This window comes from Marmota flaviventris, chromosome 9, assembly GCF_047511675.1.
Source record: "Marmota flaviventris isolate mMarFla1 chromosome 9, mMarFla1.hap1, whole genome shotgun sequence".
In the NCBI taxonomy this organism is placed as follows: Eukaryota; Metazoa; Chordata; class Mammalia; order Rodentia; family Sciuridae; genus Marmota; species Marmota flaviventris.
This window is the reverse complement of record NC_092506.1, coordinates 64,464,657-64,485,242: the sequence shown is the minus strand read 5'-3', so window position 1 is coordinate 64,485,242 and position 20,586 is coordinate 64,464,657. Positions and strand designations below refer to the sequence as shown.

Here is a 20,586-nt window from a genome sequence, read left to right as displayed (position 1 = left end):
ATTTAAAAGGGCTCTGAAAATCTGAATTCTACTCTTGGCTCTATTTTTGGCTTTCTATGAGAATTCAATCTAAAAACAATCCGATTTCCCACATGTTGAAAGTCTACTGCTAGATCCCTTCCAACATTCCAAAAATCATGATGCCTAAGAAGCTTTCATTTGATCTACTTAAAAGGACAGCATTCCATTTTCTAGAGAAGTCAGAAAAGGTAAGGACATTACAAAGCCTAAATAGTTAAATACCAAGAGTAGTAGCAATCAAAAGAAAACTAATGATTATGGACTTCCTATGTGCTAGACACTGTTTCAAGCCCTTTTAAAATTGCTACCATAATCCCCAATGTACAAATAAGAAAATGAAAGATTAGAGAAGCTGAATAAGTCACCCAAGATCAAACAAGTACAATATTAAGACACAAGATCAGATCTACCCATAAACCTCTTAACAACTGCCTTTGAAGTGGCACCCCCTTTCTCCACAGAAAAGCCCTCTTCAGCATGGCTGATTTTAGGACTCTCAGCAAAAGAGTCTCTGCGAAAGAGTCCAATGTAGATAAACTTCCTATTTTTGTGTTGCCCTGTTTACTTGGCCACTGGCCGAGAAGATACCAGCACTCCAGGTGCTGGACACCCCCTTATTAGTTTTTCACAAACATATCCAGAATAGTACTTTGAAGAAATGTGCAAACAAGGCCCTGGCCTTGAGCTGGGCTTCACAGAGATGTCTACATTTTAAAGATAAGTTACAAATGGGCTCCATGGTAACAGCTGGCAGGGAGAGGAAAGAAAGGGAAGAAGAAGCTCTCCCCTTCTCAGGTGTTGTCCTTGAAGAGTTAACTTGCCCAGAACAGTGAAAGAAAAAGTTGCTTTTATGTGAACTTCTGCAGACTGTGAACTTCTGAGCCCCTCCCCTTACCTGCTGGGTATAAAATTCTGAAACTCCCTGAACTCGGGGTTCAGGGGATTAATTGATTACAGCAAAAGCTGTGCCCTCTGAACCTGGCTGCAGCCAAATAAAACTGTTTCCTGTATCTTTGGTGCCTCGCCTCATTTGTCCCGACAACACCTTCAGAACTATAAATCAGTTCTTTGACTTTTTAAAAAACTAGGTCAAAGAGATAAAAATGAAAAAAATTAAAGTAACATATCCCCATAAATTAATTTCATCTTAAACCCAAATATTTCTCTTTGCCTAGTCTATGCCAAATACTACTCCGATATCTACTGGCCATAAGTAGGAATAAAATCATGTTCCAAAAGAAGTCTTTCTGCAGTTAAGCCAATGAAATTCTCCATCTGGACCAAGCTAAGTATCTAAATCATGGTCATAAGCAACCTAACTATGAGCAAATAAGAGCAGATGTTTTAGAAATTATTGTAAAAAATGGCATCAGTTGGTGATGTTTTAATAGTTATTATATCACAGTAGTGGTAAATCAAGCCATTCTGGTCATTGTAGGGTTCAAAAGTCCTTAGGCAAATATTTGTATAGCTAATCTTTAAAATTTTCAGTGTATTGTTGAATCTGCAGTTCAAGCTCTTACTTACTCCAGCATTTAACAATGTCGTGACAACATTTTTGCCAGGGAGGCCTTGAATGGTCGTTCCTTTTCCTGTTGTCTTTTGCACAACAATCACATTAGGCTTGGAAGTCATTGGGATTGTAGTGATTTTGGTAGTTGTTCCTTAGAAAAGGGGGAAGAAAAGGAGGCCTGAGTTAAGAACTAGTGATGATCATTTCTGTTTATGTTGTGCAAAATTAAAACAAAACAAAATCTCTCCTTAAGCAAAGGCAAAAAAAAAAAAAAGGAAACAGACACATAGACCAAGTTGCAGATTCAACACGTACTTTTGTAATCTGCAGAACTCTAGAGATTGTGAGAATGAAATTTTGATTTATACTGTATATTTTATAGGTAGATTTTTATTTTTAACCATTAAGATCTACTATACAAACATAATACCATATTGTCTTCTTCCCTGCATCCTTCCATAAAATGCTTCTCTTCAACCTATCACATCTAACCACCTATTAAATCTATGCTCTATATTCTAATTGTCCAAGTTGAAAATCCTTTTGTAAATCCTTGATTTATGCCTTGTCTTGACTCTGCACCCAGTAACAAAATGAAAGCCCATGAGCTCTGAACTCTTTGTGCCACTGATTCCTTCAGTGCTTAGCACAGTGGACGGCAATTACTTTATAACAGTTGTTCATTAAGTATGTCAATGAGCTCACTTTATCAGCAAAGTCGTCTTTTAAAATGTTATCAACGCTAGTTCAACAGGCAGGCCCTCTTCTTCTCTAGTTTCCATATTGCCTCCCTATTTCAAGTTTCTCTATCACAGAAACAGCTCTGGTGCGCCCTGACATATCCAACATACTTAAAAAAAACAACTAATTTTATCATGTCAAGAATCCGGAACATATTAAATTGGTTAAGAACCTCCCTAATCTCCAATGGATCTAATTCCAACTTTCCCTCTTGTGCTTCAAAATCTTACATGTTCTGGCCCTAATTCTACCAATATGATCTCATTAGTTCCTACTCCATGGTAAATACCATAAATTCTAGGCTAACAAGTAATTTTTTCATTATGGTTTCCCACAAACTACCACACAAAGCCCCAAATTCCTCAGCTAGCTTTCAGGGTTCTGTCAGGTGTGAATTATTAGGTTATCTAACATGTATCTCTCCTTCAGTGTTGGTTTCCATGGTGAGCACACCAACTGCAATGCTACTTTTGCTCCTATAATTTTCTCTGCATAAGAAAGCAGGTAGTCATATTCTTATAAAGGTCTATACATTACTTAACAGTGACTAAGTACAAAATAGGAACTTAATAAAAACATGACTCATTCTTGAAAAGAAAAATTAAACAAAATTTTATTATTTTCCACTGGAAATCAGTAGTAATCATTAATAGAATTTTATAAATAAGATTACACTAAGAATAGAAGTATTCTAGTTGTTTTTATTAAGAATTATTAATTTTGTCAATTTTGATATAAAAATACCTTTATAACATACTTGTCATTATCCAAGATCTCATCAGTTCAAAGTAAAACATTCAGAGATTATATAAAAAAGCACTTTTATCCACCGACTAGCTTCACAACAGTTTTTCCCTTTATCTACAGTCTGAAAAGCAAGTTGTTACAAGCCACAAAAACCAAGCTACCCATTAAAGTTAAACCAACTTAAAGAGTAACTCTTAAGTCCAGTCCCTCGTATGTAATTAACTGTGAAGACCTCTTTGGACACTGCACTTCTCACCAAATATTTGATAACTGAAAAAATGTTTTTAGAAAGGAAGCACAAAAATCTACTTTAAGGAAATGTAAACTATATTTCTAGCTCTACACCAAAATATACGGACCATTTTTTGACAAAACTTGCTCAACCAATGGATTTTATTTGTCTATCCTTTTCATTTCAAAGGCCTGTCAGTTTATAAGAATAGTTGCTAACCATGTCCACCAGTTTAACAAAATGGGGAGGGTGGGGAATAAAGTTAAAAAACTCAAAGAAAAAGGATTAGTATAAGGAAAAGCAAGTTTAACGTTATACTAAAATCGAATATAAAATTTGTCTACAATGATCAATTATAAATATCTGAAATTCCAGGGAGCATGTTTCTATATCTAGAAATATTACTCATTACACACACACACACACACACACACACACACACACACAGTGAGAGACCATCTTCTGTGCTTTCATAGCAATGAGTTTATAGTTCTCATGATACAACAGAATGCATCCCAAGTCATTTGTTTAGCATTCTTTAGGGCAGAGAATGAAACTCAAGTACTTAAACTCAAGTCTAAGTATCATAGCATCTGAATCATAACATATCAGAGAAATCACTATATAGTCCATACTTAAAAGTAAAGGCATAATGGTTGCAAATAACTGTGAATCACATTTGATTCATAATGGGCTATGATTCTGATGCATTCCAATGATTCTTATTTTTTTTAAAAATACACTTGGAAAAGTTTGCATGTTATGGTGGGTTGGCTTAAAGAGAAACAGAAATTTATTGGCTTATATTTTACTATTCACAGATTCTTAAAACCCACACAATCTCAGTCTCTTGGGTAATGTTTTATGTTGTTTTTCTCAAATAATGTGACAATGAATGAATGGAAAAAAAAATGTATAAACAAGAGCTCCTTGTCTGGACATTTTAGTAAAGATTAAGAGAATCATAGTCAAGTCTTGCCATTGTCACAGGTTCTTATAATGCCCTCAGAGTCAAGATAATGGATTCATTTTGAAAGGATTCAAACTTCTACATAAAATAGGTATATTTCTTCAACCAACACTCAATATGGCTCACAAAAGCTTACAAACCTGATAATTATCATGTATATACACATATAACTATTTGATTAGTATATGAATTAAATGGCTGTAAGAACAGTCATCACTTCCATTTAATTGCTTACTCTAGTTAAAAAAAATGAGCTTTCTAGAAAGTATTGAAGAAGCATTAATTTGCCTTCTAGGGTATTATACAAAGGGAGTAAGGAATTCACAAATAATTTATGTATAATAATATTCATTTCAGGATTATTTATAACAATAAAAAGACCTGTAAGCAACCAAAAACATCAACAATAAAAAAAATAGTTAAATTATGGTAAATCACATGAGGGAATATTATGTGGCAACTGGAAGGGATATCAAAATATATTTACTAGGCATGTAAAAATAATCAACACATTTTATGAAACAAGGATAAAAATCATGTCCTAATTTTTAAAAGTATACATATATTCACGTAAACAAATGAGTAAAAAAGGAATGAAAATACATTTCAATTTTAACACATTTCCATGGGTGGCAAAATTATGTGGTTTTATCTTTGTACTTTTCTAAATTACCCCACAATGAAAGGAAAGTTTGTTGTTGTTAAGTCTTCTAGTCTAGATGTCTAAATGTATTTTAGGAAAACTGCTTTTTGGTGGGGGAGGGAATTTTATTTATTTATTTTTTCATTTTTCATTGGTGCATTATAGTTGTAGTACATAATGGCGGGACTTGTTATATATTTGTACATGCACACAATATAACCATATAATTTGGCCAATATCATTCCCCAGTATTTCTCCTTTCTCTTGAGGGAGAGAATTTTAGAAACTAATATCTGCTTATGGATGAAGACAGAAAACTACTAACTTCATTCAACCAGATTACCAGTTTATGATGAATAGACAAAGGGATTTAAAAACTTCTAATAAACTAGCCTAAATCCTAGGATCACAGAATGACAGAACATTACAAAAAAAGAGAACTATCTTTATAAAGAACAGTGATATGTAAACATAGGATCCATTTAGAACAATCAGGAATGAGGAAAAATGCCAAACAGTAAAGGAAATATGAAGACATCATAATCTTCATGCAATGAATAAAGTTGCATGTATACCAAGTAAGTATATGCTACAGTGCCAGAAAAGCTTAATAACTCTTCCCATGTATACCCATTTACTTGAAATAACAACTAAGTGAGTGGTTTTATATTTAATATGAAGGTGGATAATATATACAGGATATAGATCTTAAATCTCTGCCTCTAGGAAAATATGCCTGCTTATGTTCCTCTGACCTACTACAAAACAACTACATCATGAATAAGGTCTATAAATAAGGCTTCATGACATCTAACATTCCCTTCAAGCTATATGGTATTATAAACTCATATATAAGTAAAAAAAGAAAGAATCCTAAAAGTTACCTACCAATGAAAAACATAACTTTTTGAAAAATGTTTAATTGAGTAAATGTTCTATACTATTTGAAGATATTGTCAAGTAATAAATTATAATTTGAGTTATCACTGTGTTATTTAAATATCCTCTTAAAAGTTAAGAGTACAATGACTCTTTCCCTACTTTCATCCTCCTCAGTTTGGCCAACACTGAATTTTCTCACTTGCACTTAAAAGAAGAGCCAAAATTAACAGCTTTAAATATAGTGCTTGATGCCAATACCATGCTCTGCTTTGCTTTTTTTCATTCCTTGAGTTATCAGCAACATCAAATTACTGCCAGAAACTTCAGTCCCTTGATTTTATAATATTAGAACAACTCACCAGGGGCAAACAAAATACGACCAGTCTACAAAAATGGCAGCAGTTAAAATCATAAGGCTTGCTTAATCAGAGATTATTTAGATCATTTTAATTAAAAATAATAATCAGTGAAAACAGATGCCATGTTAACATTCCACGTCAGGGTCCACGACCCAAATATTGTAGGCCAATAAAAACCAGGTAAAATTCCAATATACCAATAAATAGGCAGATGGTTAACAACCTTACTGAGTAAAATATTTTTTAAAAGCAAACAGTTAAGATAAATGGTGAAAAACAACTAAAGATATTCAAATATTTTTATTTTTAACAGGCTAAAGTAACATTAATAATTGAAATTATGAGATATGTTCCTTCAATTGAGTTCAATGTATTAATACTACTTCTTGCACTGCTCTAACTTGTACAGACATGGATAGGTCAGTTGGACCTCTAAATCCAAATCTGTCTTCATTTGTAAAATGGGCACAATAATAACCACCTGAAGAGTTACTATAAAGTCTGACTGGGTTGACAAATGGGAGAATATTTTGTAAATTAAAAATCTCTATGCAAAAATCAACCATAATCTTTGCATTGTGATTAAAAACAAGTAATTGTTCTTTTAATTTTAGAACTATCAAAAGCTTTACGTGTGAATATTTAATACTAAAACTAAGAAATATTTAATCTCTAAACACAAGAACTAAAAACAAAGCTTTAGATTTCTAAGCAGAAAAATGAGATCAAGCAATCCTTCAATAGTGAAAATGTTTTTCCTCTCACTATAGGACACCTATGCTTTTGATATATTTCAGATATACCTACCAGAAACTATATTACTGCTAATTATCTTGCCCCCCAAAGTAGCTAATGATTTGGGTACTACTGTAATGATGCTACCACTGGTAGTTTTCACATAGGTTGCAGCTCCAGGTGTTGCAGCCATCCGACCTATGGATGGGCTCACTGTTGGCCGGGTATAGGTTGCCTGTGTACCTACAGAAGAGAAAAAGCCAAAAGAAAAACTCATCATCACTTACAGAAGAATAACTTGTTTAACCATAATTCAATGTAACCTACATTGCTTTAACTTGAAAATGGAATTTTCAGGTGTCAAGACATTAATTTAGAGTTTTACAGTCAGTCTTCAATGCACATAGCAAGAACAAATGCCAAGTCAATTTGAATTAATTTTACACTTAAAATTTTGTGATGTGTTGCATCAAATTACTAACTCAAGAAAAAGTAGCGCTAAGCCTGTTCCCTTCTTCAACTACCTTCTTCCACTAGTTTTATGCCAAAAGAAACTTAAAATTTAATCATCTTTCCTGCCAGAGCATTTTAGATATTTTTATTATAGATTTTAAGGTATCTGCATCTGTTTTATGCTTAGTGCCAAACCCGACGTCAGCACTCAGCAAATAAGGCAGTATTATTTGTCTAAAATTTTATAAACTTTTACTTTTTTATACTCTACTGACCTCTAAATATATTTCCATCTTTTAAAGGGTTATTCCATCATTTTACTAGAGATTAAAGCTGAAGCTGCCAAGAGTTGCCAGGAATATTTCTCTGTAGCTAAAAATTTTCTCCACTTACATATTTCCTCAACTTTAACTGACCTACTAGAATATTTTTCTTTATATCTCTCAAAGGATTTCATATCCTTTCCCACTATTTTGGGGACTTTTCTCTTTACCAAACAGGAATTAGAAACTAACCAGATGAGCCTTCTTTATTTCTTACACAGCCAGTAAGACTATTACAGTATAGTCTCAGACTATTCCTGAAAAAAAAATTATTAGCCTTGGGGAAATGAAAAAAAAAAAAAAAAAAAGCAACAACAACAACCAAGGTAATACTTTTTTCAACTTAAATTTTTTTTGTCATAATAATAATAATTAGATTCAAAGACTATTCTGATAGCCACTTATATTCCCAACCCCCAAAAAAGTTATTTTAGCAATGTATTAACCTTTAAAAAATACATCCATTACTCAAAAAAGGGAGGAGTGAAGAAACATTTAGTAGAATCAGTTTTAACTGGTTACAAACATACATCCAAATTTAAACAACAACAACAAAAACCCTAGTAGAAAGTAAATATGGCATGGGCACCAAAGGTTTGAATACTATGAATCATACATTCAATTTTGGCTTTTGTTTTAAAATAGGAAACACTTATTCTAATATAGACAAACACGGGCACAGTATGATTTTTCACTGCCCTCCCCTAACATGAGGAATCATATATATATACATAATATTAATATCTTTGAGCCAAATGGAGAAGAGTTTGGGCTAAGTATGATATATTTAATATGAGAATAACAGTGTTTAAAATAGAAACAGAAAGTAAAATGGTGGTTGCCAAGGGCTATAGAAAAGGGGGAAATGGAGAGTTCTTATATAAAGGGTATAGAGGTTCAGTGTGGGAAGAGGAAAAACGTTGTGGAGATAGATGGTACTAATGGTTATACAACAATGGGCAAGTACTTTATGCCAATGAAATGTATATTTGAAAGTGGTAAATTTCATGTTATGTATATTTTAACCAAAATTAAAAAACAAAACAAAACATAGGTTCTGGAGTCAAACAGATATGGATTCAAATCTCAGCTCTCTTCTTATTTGCTATGTGACCTTAGGCAAACTGGTTGATGCAAGCCACTGAAAATGGAAATAATAAAGCCTAAAGGAGATTAAATACAATGCTTGTATAGATCTCAACATACTGATCAATAAAGTCAGCTTATAATACTTGAGATAGGTATCATTTTGTACTGCTAAACAGTACAGTCTAAAACTGTGTCATCTAAATACTGGCCCTCCTCAAAAAGTTTGGTTAAGAGTTAAAGACACTTTGGCCATGGGCATAGCTCAGCAACTGGAGTATCTGCCTAGCATTCATGTGGCCCTGAGTTAAATCACCAGCACCACTGGGGGGGAAAAAAGAGTTACAAGACATTTAAAATATTAGTAATGGCTAATTCTAATATTAATAGTAATAGCTACTGAACACTATACTGGGGACTTTAAATGAAATCAAGTTACATACTTGATTTCATTTAAAACTTACAATAATCTATGAGTTAGATATTAGTCTCCCCTTTAAATTAGACAGGGGAAAAGATTTAGAAAAGTAAGTAACCTGCTAAAGGTCACAAAGGATAGTACTATTTACAAGGTCCTACGATATCACTTTCTCAAACACAGGCTGACTGCTTACTCTTTGCATAATGGCATCCTGTGCTTCCCTCAGCCTCAATAACACTTACTATCCTATGACACAGGTTCTTGATCTCAGCAGAGTAAGATCCTGTGTGTTGGCATTGTTTTCATTTGGTCAACAAATCCTCAACAAGCACCTACTTACAGGCCAACTCTCTATATATGATGAATAAACAAGACATGATCCCTTACCCTCAGGGAGCTTACAATCTAATAGGTGAAAAATAAATTAACCACTAGCAAAGTATGAGAAATTGTGGTAAGTTCTATAAAGGAAAAGAACAGAGGACCATGAGAAAGAATAGTAAGAGACAGCCAGTTTTAGGGAGGTAGGTGGATCAAGAAAGGTCTCTCTGAAGAATTATTTCATTAATCTCTCGATCCCCAATGTAGAGAATATCACTGGTACAGATTTTGCTTGATGAACATATGAATGAATGGACTGATGCTCATGAGACTTACCCGTAGGAGTGGTTACCAGTTTAGTTGTCATAATTGCACCATTACTGCTAACCACCATAATAGGGGAATTGCTACTGGTGGGAAGAGTTGCAGTCACTGGTTTAGGTAAGATTTTACTTGGCTGAACCTGTTGTGTGATGATTTTAACACCTTTGAAAGAAGAAAGATGAATCTCAGTACAAAGTTTTTTAAAAACATGTCCCTTATACCAACCCAAGAGGGCAGTAATACATATATTTACTCAGTCTTATGCAAGGAGATGTTTTTTTTTTTTCATATTGATGAGACTCTTTCAACTTTTAGCCTCAAATTCCTGTCTTTCCTAATTTTTTTCATTTCAGGAATGAAAGTAAGACATTACATTAACAAAGTTCTTGAAAAAAAATAAATCTTGACTTTTTGTATATGTTGGGATCATATAAGAGCTTTTAAATCAAAGTTAGCAATTGTACTTTTATAAGCAAATAATCTGTTCCACACAAATACTTGGGATGAAAGGAATATCATAAGAAGTCAAACCAAGTCACAATACTATTTTCACTGAATAATTCATGAGACAAAATATTTCACTATAGATAACCACCAAGGATTATAACTTTTTTAGATGGTGACTTAGGTTGAGACATTAGGAAGGAAACAGGTCTACGTATTTAACAGCCTTAATAATTAAATAATTCTTAATAACTTAATTCTTAAATAATAAACTTCTTATAGTCAATAAAAATTTAAAATTATGGTATCTAGGCATAATTAAACAAGTTACTTAATCTCTGTGACTTAGTTTTCTCATTATTAAGTAAAAATAATATTAGTTTATACCTCATCGGGCTATTGTGAGGATTAAATAAATTCAAATTACAAACTGACTAATACATGACAAAAATTCAATAATTATTATTGTGAAAATAAATAATTATTGATAATATAATAAGCTATAAACAGTGAAGCTGTAAGATGAAAAATGACTTCTATTTCATTAATGACTTCTAATAAAGCAAATATAAAAAGAAGCCACTAAAGAAATAATCACAGACACAGAAAAAAACAAGAGAATCATAAGAGATAATTCTGCTCAATCCTAAACAAATAAACTGAAAATCTGGATTGGATGATATTCTAGGAAAATATCCTTTACTAGAATTGACCCTGGGGGGGCTGGGGTTGTGGCTCAGTGATAGAGTGCTCACCTAGCACATGAAAGGCACTGGGTTTGATCTTCAGCATCACATAAAAATAAATAAATAAAAATAAAGGTATTGTGTCCGTCTATAAATAAAAACATATATATATTTTTTTTAAAGAAAATTGACCTTGGAAAAGAAAGTAAATTAAAATAGACATGTTTACATAAAAGAAAATTTTAAGAACTCCATCCCCCATCAATAAGTAGAAGACCCAGATACTTGCACTGGACAATTCTACCATCCTTTAAAAAATAATAATTCCAATGTACTTAAAACCATTCCAGAGATACATTTCTGGTAAGACAGCATGAAGGCCTAAGCTAATCTACTAATCCAGTGAAAAGTGATGAAAATTATGAAACAATAATCTTGAAAGGCTCTGGAAATGGTTTCTAGGTCAAACAGCAAATGAAAAAAAGAAATCTACTCAAGAAAATCCACCAAAAGTTCATAAGAAAGGCAAGATCCGTGCTATTTGAACTAAAATAGTTTCTTCCTTTGTCCCTTTCAGTTTCAGACTGTTGTGGGCAAGGACACACGGTTCCTTCTGCCCCTACTCCAGTTGGAGGGCCTTCTTCTTAGAAAGAACAGGACTTAAGCTATCTCATCTTGCTCCTAGCTATTTGTTGTTAAGGCTAAATTCTGAGCAAGTGCAGTTAAGCGGTGGGTGCTTCCTTCTTCTGTTCAGCCCCTAATTCATGGACAAATGCTCTAACTCAGGTGGGGCATTACTAAGAATACTGGAGCACTGATCACCTCAGCCCAGCTTATGAGGCAGTGGATCTACCACCAGGAGCGGCAAGCTTAACGAACTTCAGACTGCTCTCCAGATCCAACCTTCACTGAGCACTTAGTGCCTAAAGCAGGGGTGCTACCTGGAGAGTAGTTTACCATTGACCCCACTCCTCCCAGTTCTAGAGCGCTGGCTCAGGGACTAGTCTGAAAATAGAAATAAGTCATAAAAACAGACAGCTCCTACTATCTTCCCAAAGGAACTGACTTCATTTGTACCAGATTATGGATAAGTTCAAGCTTTGAGCATTTTCAAGAATACTGGAGGATGTGGTGAAAGGTAATTGGAAAGAGATTCAAGAATTTAATGAAGACAACAATCTAGATTACAGGCTAATTTATAGAAGAGAACTGGGGAAGAAGAAAACTGAAAGGAGCTCTCCTTGGGGTCAGAACAAGTATCAAAAATGAACCCCAGAAACTATTCTGTCAAAGGATTCAAAATTTGGATTTGTGTATAGAACAATTTGTGTCCCAGGCATTGTTCAAAACAACAGAGAAATTATTCAGCAGTTGTAGAGTTTAATAGCAGGATGTGGCCAGGGGAAAGAAAAAGCCATACTAATATTATTGTCATGCCAAAGTTCCCTGAGGAATAGTATCAGAGTTAACATGGTAGAGGAATGGGGGAAAGTGGGAAGATTGGAATGGGAAAGAAAGTAGAATGAATCAGACATAACTTTCCTATGTTCATATAAGAATACACGATCGGTGTAATTCCACATCAAGTACAACCCACAAGAATGGGAAGTTATATTCCATGTATTTATAATATGTCGAAATACATTCTACTGTCATGTGTAACTAAAAAGAACAGATAAAAAATAAAAACTTTGGGCTGCGGTTATGGCTCATGGCAGAGTGCTTGCCTTGCACAGGTGAGGCACTGGGTTCAATCCTCAGCACCACATAAAAATAAACAAACAAAATAAAGATATTGTGTCCATCTATAACTAAAATATTAAAAAATATATTTAAAAAAATAAATAAAAACACTATAGGGGAGGGGGTGCAGGAGGGAGAAGGAAATAGACTTCTAAAATAACTATCTAAATAACCAAGCAAATAACAATAACAAATTCTTGGAGGGAGGAGACCAGTACTTGGCTACATTATATTACCTAAATGTCCAATTTCCAATAAAAACATTAGGGGACATACAAAGAAACAGGAAGAAATAATGGCTGAAAACTTTCCAAATTTACCAAAATGCAATAACCTACACATCCAGATAGCTTAAAAAACTTCAAGTAAAATAAACATAAAAAGATCCATAGTAAAAATGCTAAAATTCAATGTTAAGGAGAAAAATCTTGTAAAAGAAAAACAATTCATCACTTATAAAGAACTGACATGAGGTTAACAGTTTACTTCTCAGTAAAAACAACAGAAGTTAGCAGGGTGCAGGATAAAATAGAGCTCAAAGAAAAAACTCACTGGAAAATCCTATAATTCAGCAAAGCTATCTTAACAATGAAGGTGAAACAAAGTCTTTATCATAGAAGTAAAAACTGAAAAAATGTGTTACCAGTACATCTGCCTCACAAGGGACACTAATGGTAGTTCTATGACTAGAAGGAATAAGGAATAAGAGAATAATGTCTGTTTTTCCCACTTCTGTTCAATACTGTACTAGAGGTTCAAGTCAGGGAAATTAGGCAAGAAAAAAGAAATTAAAATATTCAGATTGGAATAGCAGAAACTATCTCTATTGCAGATGACCTGATCTTTTATTTAGAAAAACTTAAGGAATCCACTAAAAAAAAAAAAAAAATTCGTTTTCTTTCCTTTTTTTTTTTATTTTTAAGACATGGGGTCCACTATGTTGCACAGGCTGGCCCTGAAATCCTGACCTCAAGCAACCAACCTGAACCTGCCTCAGTCACCTAACCCCCCACCAAGTAACTCAGACTATAGGGACACACCAATGTGCCAGGCTAGGAAAATCTAAATTATGGGAAAATATATCATGTCCACAAATCAAATGATTTAACATTAAGATGATAATATTCATCAAATTAATCTACAGAGTAAATCCAATTCCTATTCTGATGACTTTTGTAGAAATTGATAGGTGAATTACAAATTTCATATTACAACTGCTGAATAATTTCTCTGTTGTTTTGAACAAGGCCTGGGACACAAATTGTTCTATACATAAATCCAAAACAGAAAAATCCCACTTTAAGATTTCAAAACTTCATATAAACCAATGGAAATCAAACCAGTACATTACTGGCATAACACACAGACACAGACCAATGGAACAGAACTGAGACCAGAAATAAACCAATACACCTATGGTCAACTAATTTTTTTACAGAGTTACCAGGACAATTCGATGGGGAAAAGAAATATTTTTTCAATAAGTTATGCTGGGATAATTAGATAGCATATACAGAATAATGAAATAGGACCTTGTATTTGTCTGTTTTTTTATTACTACACCAAAATCCTTGGGACAGGCTAGTTTTATAAAGTAAAGAGGCTTATCTAGCTCACAGTTTTGGAGTATGAAAGTTCAAGATCATTGGCCCGACTGATTTAGCCTCTGGTGAGAGCACTGTGGTAGAGTGTAAGCAAGAATAAAACATCACCAAAGAATAATTCATGGGTAGAACTCAATTGTGTGTGTGTGTGTCTATGTGTGTGCTAGGGATCAAACTAAGGACCTTGCACATGCTAGTGCTTTAACACTACACTACATCCCCAACCCTAGGCTGTCTTGTAACAACAGACTCTCACAATAACTCAGGGGTACCACAAGAGTTTCTGAGGATAGCTGCTCAATGACCTAAGGATCTGCCATTAGACCCCATCTCTTAAAGGTCCACACCACCTCTCACATTATCACTCCGTGGACCAAACTTCTCACACATAAACCCTTATAAAACACACTCTAACCATATCCAAACAGCATACCTTTACCTCACACAATATACAAAATTAAGTCAAAAATGATCAAAGATACCAAAGAGGTAAAACAAAGTGTTAGAAGATAGGAAAAAAACTTTATGATCTTGGGTCTTGGCAAAGAATCATTAAATATAACACTAAAAACACACGCAAAAATGGGGCTGGGGTTGTAGCTCAGTGGCAGAGCATGTGTGAGGCACTGGGTTCTATCCTCAGCACCACATATAAATAAATAAAAAATAAAGGTACATCAACAACTAAAAAATATTTTTAAAAAAACACATGCAACAAAAGAAAATGATATGAACTAGACATCATCAAAAATTCAAATTTTTTGTACTTTAAAGGATATCAACAAGAAACTGAAGAAACAACTAAAGAGAATGGGAGGAATATATGCATATTGCATGTGATAAGAGTTTAATATAAGCATATAAATTCATACAATTCAATGGCAAAAAGACAAACAACCCAATTTAAAAATAAGCAAAGAATCTGAGTAGGTATTTCTTCAAGGAAGATATGTGAAAGGTCCAACAGGTACATAAAAAGATGCTTAACATCCTTGTCATCAGAGAAATGCAAATTCAGACCATAATGAAATACCACTTGTTAGAAACTAGGATGGCTAGAATCAAAAAGTAGGAGAACTACAAGTATTGGCAAGAATGTAGGGTATTTGGAATTCTCATGCATTCATTGTTGGTGGGAATGTAAAACGATGTAGTTCTTTAGAAAATAGTCTGGCAGTTCTTCAAAGAATTAAATATAGAGTTATCATATAACCCAGCAATTCTAATACACACACAACACACACACACAAACGAAAACTGAATATTCAAAAATTCATAGACAAATGTTTTTAGCAGCATTTTCATAATTGCCAGCAGGTAAAAACCATCCAAATATATATCAATGTCCATCCAAATAAACAAACACATGCATACCCATGTTTTTAGTAGCACAATCCACAACAGTCATAGTATGGATCCAGCCATGGTGTTCATTAACAGATGAATGGGCAAAGAAAATGTGGTATTTGTTCACAATGGATTCAATCATAAAGAAAAATGAAATTGTCATTTGCAGGAAAGTAGATGGAATATAAGAACATTATACCAAGCAAAATAAGCCAAAGATCATGGGTTGAATGTTTTCTCATATGTGGAAGCTAGACAGAAAAAAGGAAAAGAAAGGTGGAGGAGGGATCTCATGAAAAATCTAAGGGAGATCAGTAGAGTAAAGGAACCAGGGGGAGGAAGAAGGGGAGGGAAGGGGAAATACTGGGGAATGATACTGGCCAAATCATATTATGTGCATGTACAAATATATAACAACAAATCCCATGATAACACACTAATAAAAAATACAGAAAAAAAGAATCAAATACTAATATATGCAACAACATACATAAACCTTAAAAACATGTTAAGTGAATAAAACCAGACACAAAAGATCACATATTATATAATTTCTTCCATATCAAAGTACAGGATATGAAAATCTAGAAATCAAAAATAATAGGGAGCCAGGCATGGTAGCTCGTGCCTAAATAATCCCAGCACCTAGGGAGGCTGAGGCAGGAGGATAGCAAGTTCAAAACCAGCCTCAAGCAAATTAGCAAGGCCCTAAGCAACTCAGTGATACTCTGTCTCAAAAAATAAAAAATAAAAAGGGTTGGGGATGTGACTCAATGTTTAAGCATCCCTGGGTTCAATCCCTGGTACTAAAAATAAAAGAAAGAAAAAGAAAAGAAAAACATAACAGGGGATGCTTACGGATGGGTACAGGGAGTAGGAGGTAATAGCTAAAGGTTATAGGGTTTCTTTTTGAGGTGATAGAAATGTTTTAAAATCATAATAGATGATCTGTGAACATATTAAATACCACTGATGGGCTGAGGTTGTAGTTGTAGCTCAGTGGTAGAGTGCTCACCCAGCACGTGTGAGGCCCTGGGTTCCATCCCTAGCACCACATAAAAATAAGTAAATAAAATAAAGGCATTGTGTCCAACTACACCTAAAAATTAAATATTTTTTAAAAATACCATTGAATTGAACACATTTAATGAGTTAAGCAAATGCTTTGTGAAATAATCTCAAGAAAACTTGATTTTATTTTTAATTCACACAAAAAAGGGAAATTTTTAAAATTCTTGCTAGGAAGCACACATAAGATGGAAACAAAAACCTGACGAAGCCATGAGTGGTGGTGCACACCTGTAATCCCAATGGCTGGGGAGGTTGAGGCAGAAGGGTCGCAAGTTCAAAGCCAGCCTCGGCAAAATCAAGACGCTAAGCAACTTAGTGAGACCCTATTTCTAAATAAAATACAAATAGGGCTGAGGATGTGGCTTGTGGTCAAGTGCCCCTGAGTTCAATCCCTGGTACCAAATAAAAAAAAACAAAAACACCTGACATGAACTGTACACACACACACACACACACACACACAAAGACTACAGATGAATGTCAAAATAAATAAATAACTGGATCACAAATAAAAATGTAACCAAAACACCTCAGAAACTAGAACCTTGCAAAACTAGGAAACAGTGTATATACATATAATAAAATCCCCTTTTTACTAGAAAGATAAAACTATTTCAAATACAGAGTAATATGCAGGGGAAAAAAATCAACTGTGATAATTTTTTTCAGTATATTATAATACCACATTACACTAAACAAACACTAAGGAAGTAGAACAAAATGATATATATATACATTATAAATAAATCAAAATTGAATCCTAAAATATTTTCAAACAAGCTAGAGGAAGGCAAGAAAATACAAACAGAAAAACAAGAAACAGAAAACAAATAATAAAATAGCACTTAAGCTCTACCATATCAACAATTACCTTAAATGTAAGTGGTCCAAAGACATAATTTATAAGACAAAGACTGGCAGAGTGAATTTTAAAAAACCCAACCACACTATGTTCTGTCTACAAGAAAATCATTTCAAACACAACACACATAGGTTGAAAATAAGATGGGAAATTATATATTGTTGAGATAATGAATCCAAAGAAAACAGGAGTGGCTATCTTAATTATAGATAAAGTAGACTTTAAAAGGCAATACAATTCACTGTGTCCAATCAACATAATACCTGGCAAATCCAAAATCACTGTGGTTTTCTACTACATGGACTAAATATACTAATGTGGGTTTGATATCATCATTTTGTAGATTATGTGTCAAGCTTTCCAAATTGAAATTGGAATAAAACTTCAAGAGTGGAAATAAAAATAAAACATCATTTTTTTTTTCCCCCTAAGAAAAGTAGACTTCAGAGCAAAAGAAAATTACTGAGGGAAAAAAAATAAATGAAATAATAATGAAAAAGAACCAATCTACCAAGATATATGATGTTTCTAAATATATATGTATGAAACAACAGATGCATTAAAATACATGAAGGAGGGCGGGGTTGTGGCTCAGAGGTAGAGCGCTTGCGTTAGGCATTTGGTTCAATCCTCAGCACCACATAAAGTAAAATAAAGACACTGTATCCAACTATAACTAAAAAAATTTTAAAAATAAATAAATAAAATACATGAAGCAAAACCACATAAATAATTCTGGGATGAAGTCCTACAAATACAGTTGCAAACTTTAACATTTCATTCTGACCAGTGATAGATAACCATATGAGAAATTTAACCATATAGGAAATCTAACAAGACTACAGGATAACTGCCAGGCTTGGTGGCGCATGCCTCTAATCCCAGCAGTTTAGGAGACTGAGGCAGGAGGATTGCAAGTTCTAAGCCAGCCTCAGCAACTTAGTGAGGCTCTAAGTAACTCAGCAAGACCCTGTCTCTAAATAAAAGATAAAAAGGGCTGGGGAGGTGGCTCAGTGGTAAAGAGCCCCTGGTTTCAACCCCAGGTACCAAAAAACAAAGACAAAAACCAGGATAAATTAATAACACAAAGAACAAGATCTGACTTACACATTATACATATGCACCCAATATTAGTATATTTCTTTAAGCACCCGGAACATTTACCACAGTAGAACATATCTTGAGCCAAAAACAAGCCTCAACAAATTTAAAATAACTGAAATGATAGTATGTTCTCAGACCACAGTGAAATCAAACTAAAAAATCAATATTGAAAAGACCATAGAAAAATCTCCAACCGGTTTAGAAATAAAATAAAACACTTATAAATAATCCAGGGATCAAACAGGAGGTCTCAAAGGAAATTTTAAAAACACACAAAATTGGATGAAAATGAAAACACAACATATCAAAACATACAAGATACTACTAAAACATGCCTGAGGGAAATTTATCACAAACATATTTATACAGATGTAGACATAAATGTTAAATGCTTAGAAAAAGTCTTAATAATGTAAGTTCCAATCTCAAGAAAGTAGAAGAGCATATAAATCCACCCAAAATAAAAGTAAGGATATAATTCTGAATTTGAAAACAGAAAAATGATGGGAAGGAACAATCAAAAATCTATTTCTTAAAAAACAAAAATACTTGGGCTGGGGTTGTAGCTCAGTGGTAGAGTGCTCATCTCACATGTGGAAGGCACTGGATTCAATCCTCAGCACCACATAAAAATGAAAATAAGGGTATTGTGTCCATCTACAACCAAAAAAAAAAAAAAATACATTAAAAAAACAAAAAACTTCAGGCTGGGAATACGGTTCAGTGATAAAATGGGCTCAATCCCCATTACCACACACACACACAAAATCTTCAATAAAATAAATAAACCTTTTACAAGTCTGACAAAGAAAAAGACATAAAACCACTAATATAAAATGAAACAAGGAACATTAATATAGATCCTGTTGCCATGAAAAGGATAATAAGGAACTAATACTAATAAATATACATATATACAAATATATATATACTCATAAATTTTGATAACTTAGAAGAAATGGACTAAAAATCATAAATCATCAAAATTCAACCAAGATGAAACAGATAATCAGAATAGTCCTCTATTGAAAGAAACTGAATCATAATTTAAAAGCTCCCAAAACAGAAATCTCCAGGCCCTGATGGTTTCATGTAAAGAATTAATGCTAATGTTATACAATCTCTTTCAGAAAATAGAGAAGGAAGAAACACTTCCAAACTCATTTTATGAGGTCAAGCAAACTGAAGACAGTACAAAATAAGAAAACAACAGGTCAATATTTCTGATGAACAGAAACAAAAATTCAAGCCAGCAATGTGTAAAACAGAATTATACATCAAAACCAAGTAGGGTTTATTTCAGATATGCAAGGCTGATTCAACAGAAAAATCAATCAATGTAATCCAGCATACTAACAGACTAAAAAAAATCATATCCATTGAACAGAGAAAAGGTATTTAACAAAATCCAACATCTATTCATAACAAAGTCCCAGAAAAATAGGAGGGGTACTTCCTTGACTTGATAAAAAGCATGTTCAAAAACCTACAGCTGGCATCATACTTAACGATGAAAGCGAATGCTCTCTCATCAATCATTCAACAACATAGTACTGGGAATTCTAGCCAGTGGGAGAAGGCGGGAAGAAGGCAGGAGAGCAAGGAGGCAGGGAAGGAAAAAGAAAAAGAAAGGAAGGAAAGAAAGGAAAAGGAAGGGGGGAAAGAATGGAAGGAACGAAGGAAGGCAGGCAGACAGGCAAAAAGTTTTCTCTATTTATAGATGACATAATTAAAAAATTATTCTAGGCTGGGCACACATGCCTATAATCTCAGCAATTTAGGAGGCTGAGGCAGGAGGATCATAAGTTCAAGCCCAACCTCAGCAACTTAGTGAGACCCTGTGTCATAATAAAAAATAAAAAAAGGGCTGGGTATGTAGCTGAGTGATAAAGCACTTCTGGGATCCATTCCCAGTAACAAAAAAGAAAAAATGTAAAGGTAAATTATTCTATGT

At 33.7% G+C, this 20,586-nt stretch overlaps 1 protein-coding gene across 8 annotated transcripts in view; it reads right to left on the bottom strand.

Annotated features, from left to right (window-relative positions):
- The window catches only part of Emsy (EMSY transcriptional repressor, BRCA2 interacting), an 82,193-nt gene that overhangs the window by 27,409 nt on the left and 34,198 nt on the right, over window positions 1-20,586 (bottom strand). For all 8 annotated transcript variants that reach the window (XM_071616507.1, XM_071616508.1, XM_071616509.1 and 5 more), the window contains 3 exons: window positions 9,784-9,933; window positions 6,916-7,086; window positions 1,549-1,685 (listed from right to left, as the gene is read on the bottom strand). In XM_071616507.1, the coding sequence (XP_071472608.1) occupies window positions 1,549-1,685; window positions 6,916-7,086; window positions 9,784-9,933 (458 nt within the window). The remainder of the gene's footprint in view (window positions 1-1,548; window positions 1,686-6,915; window positions 7,087-9,783; window positions 9,934-20,586) is intronic.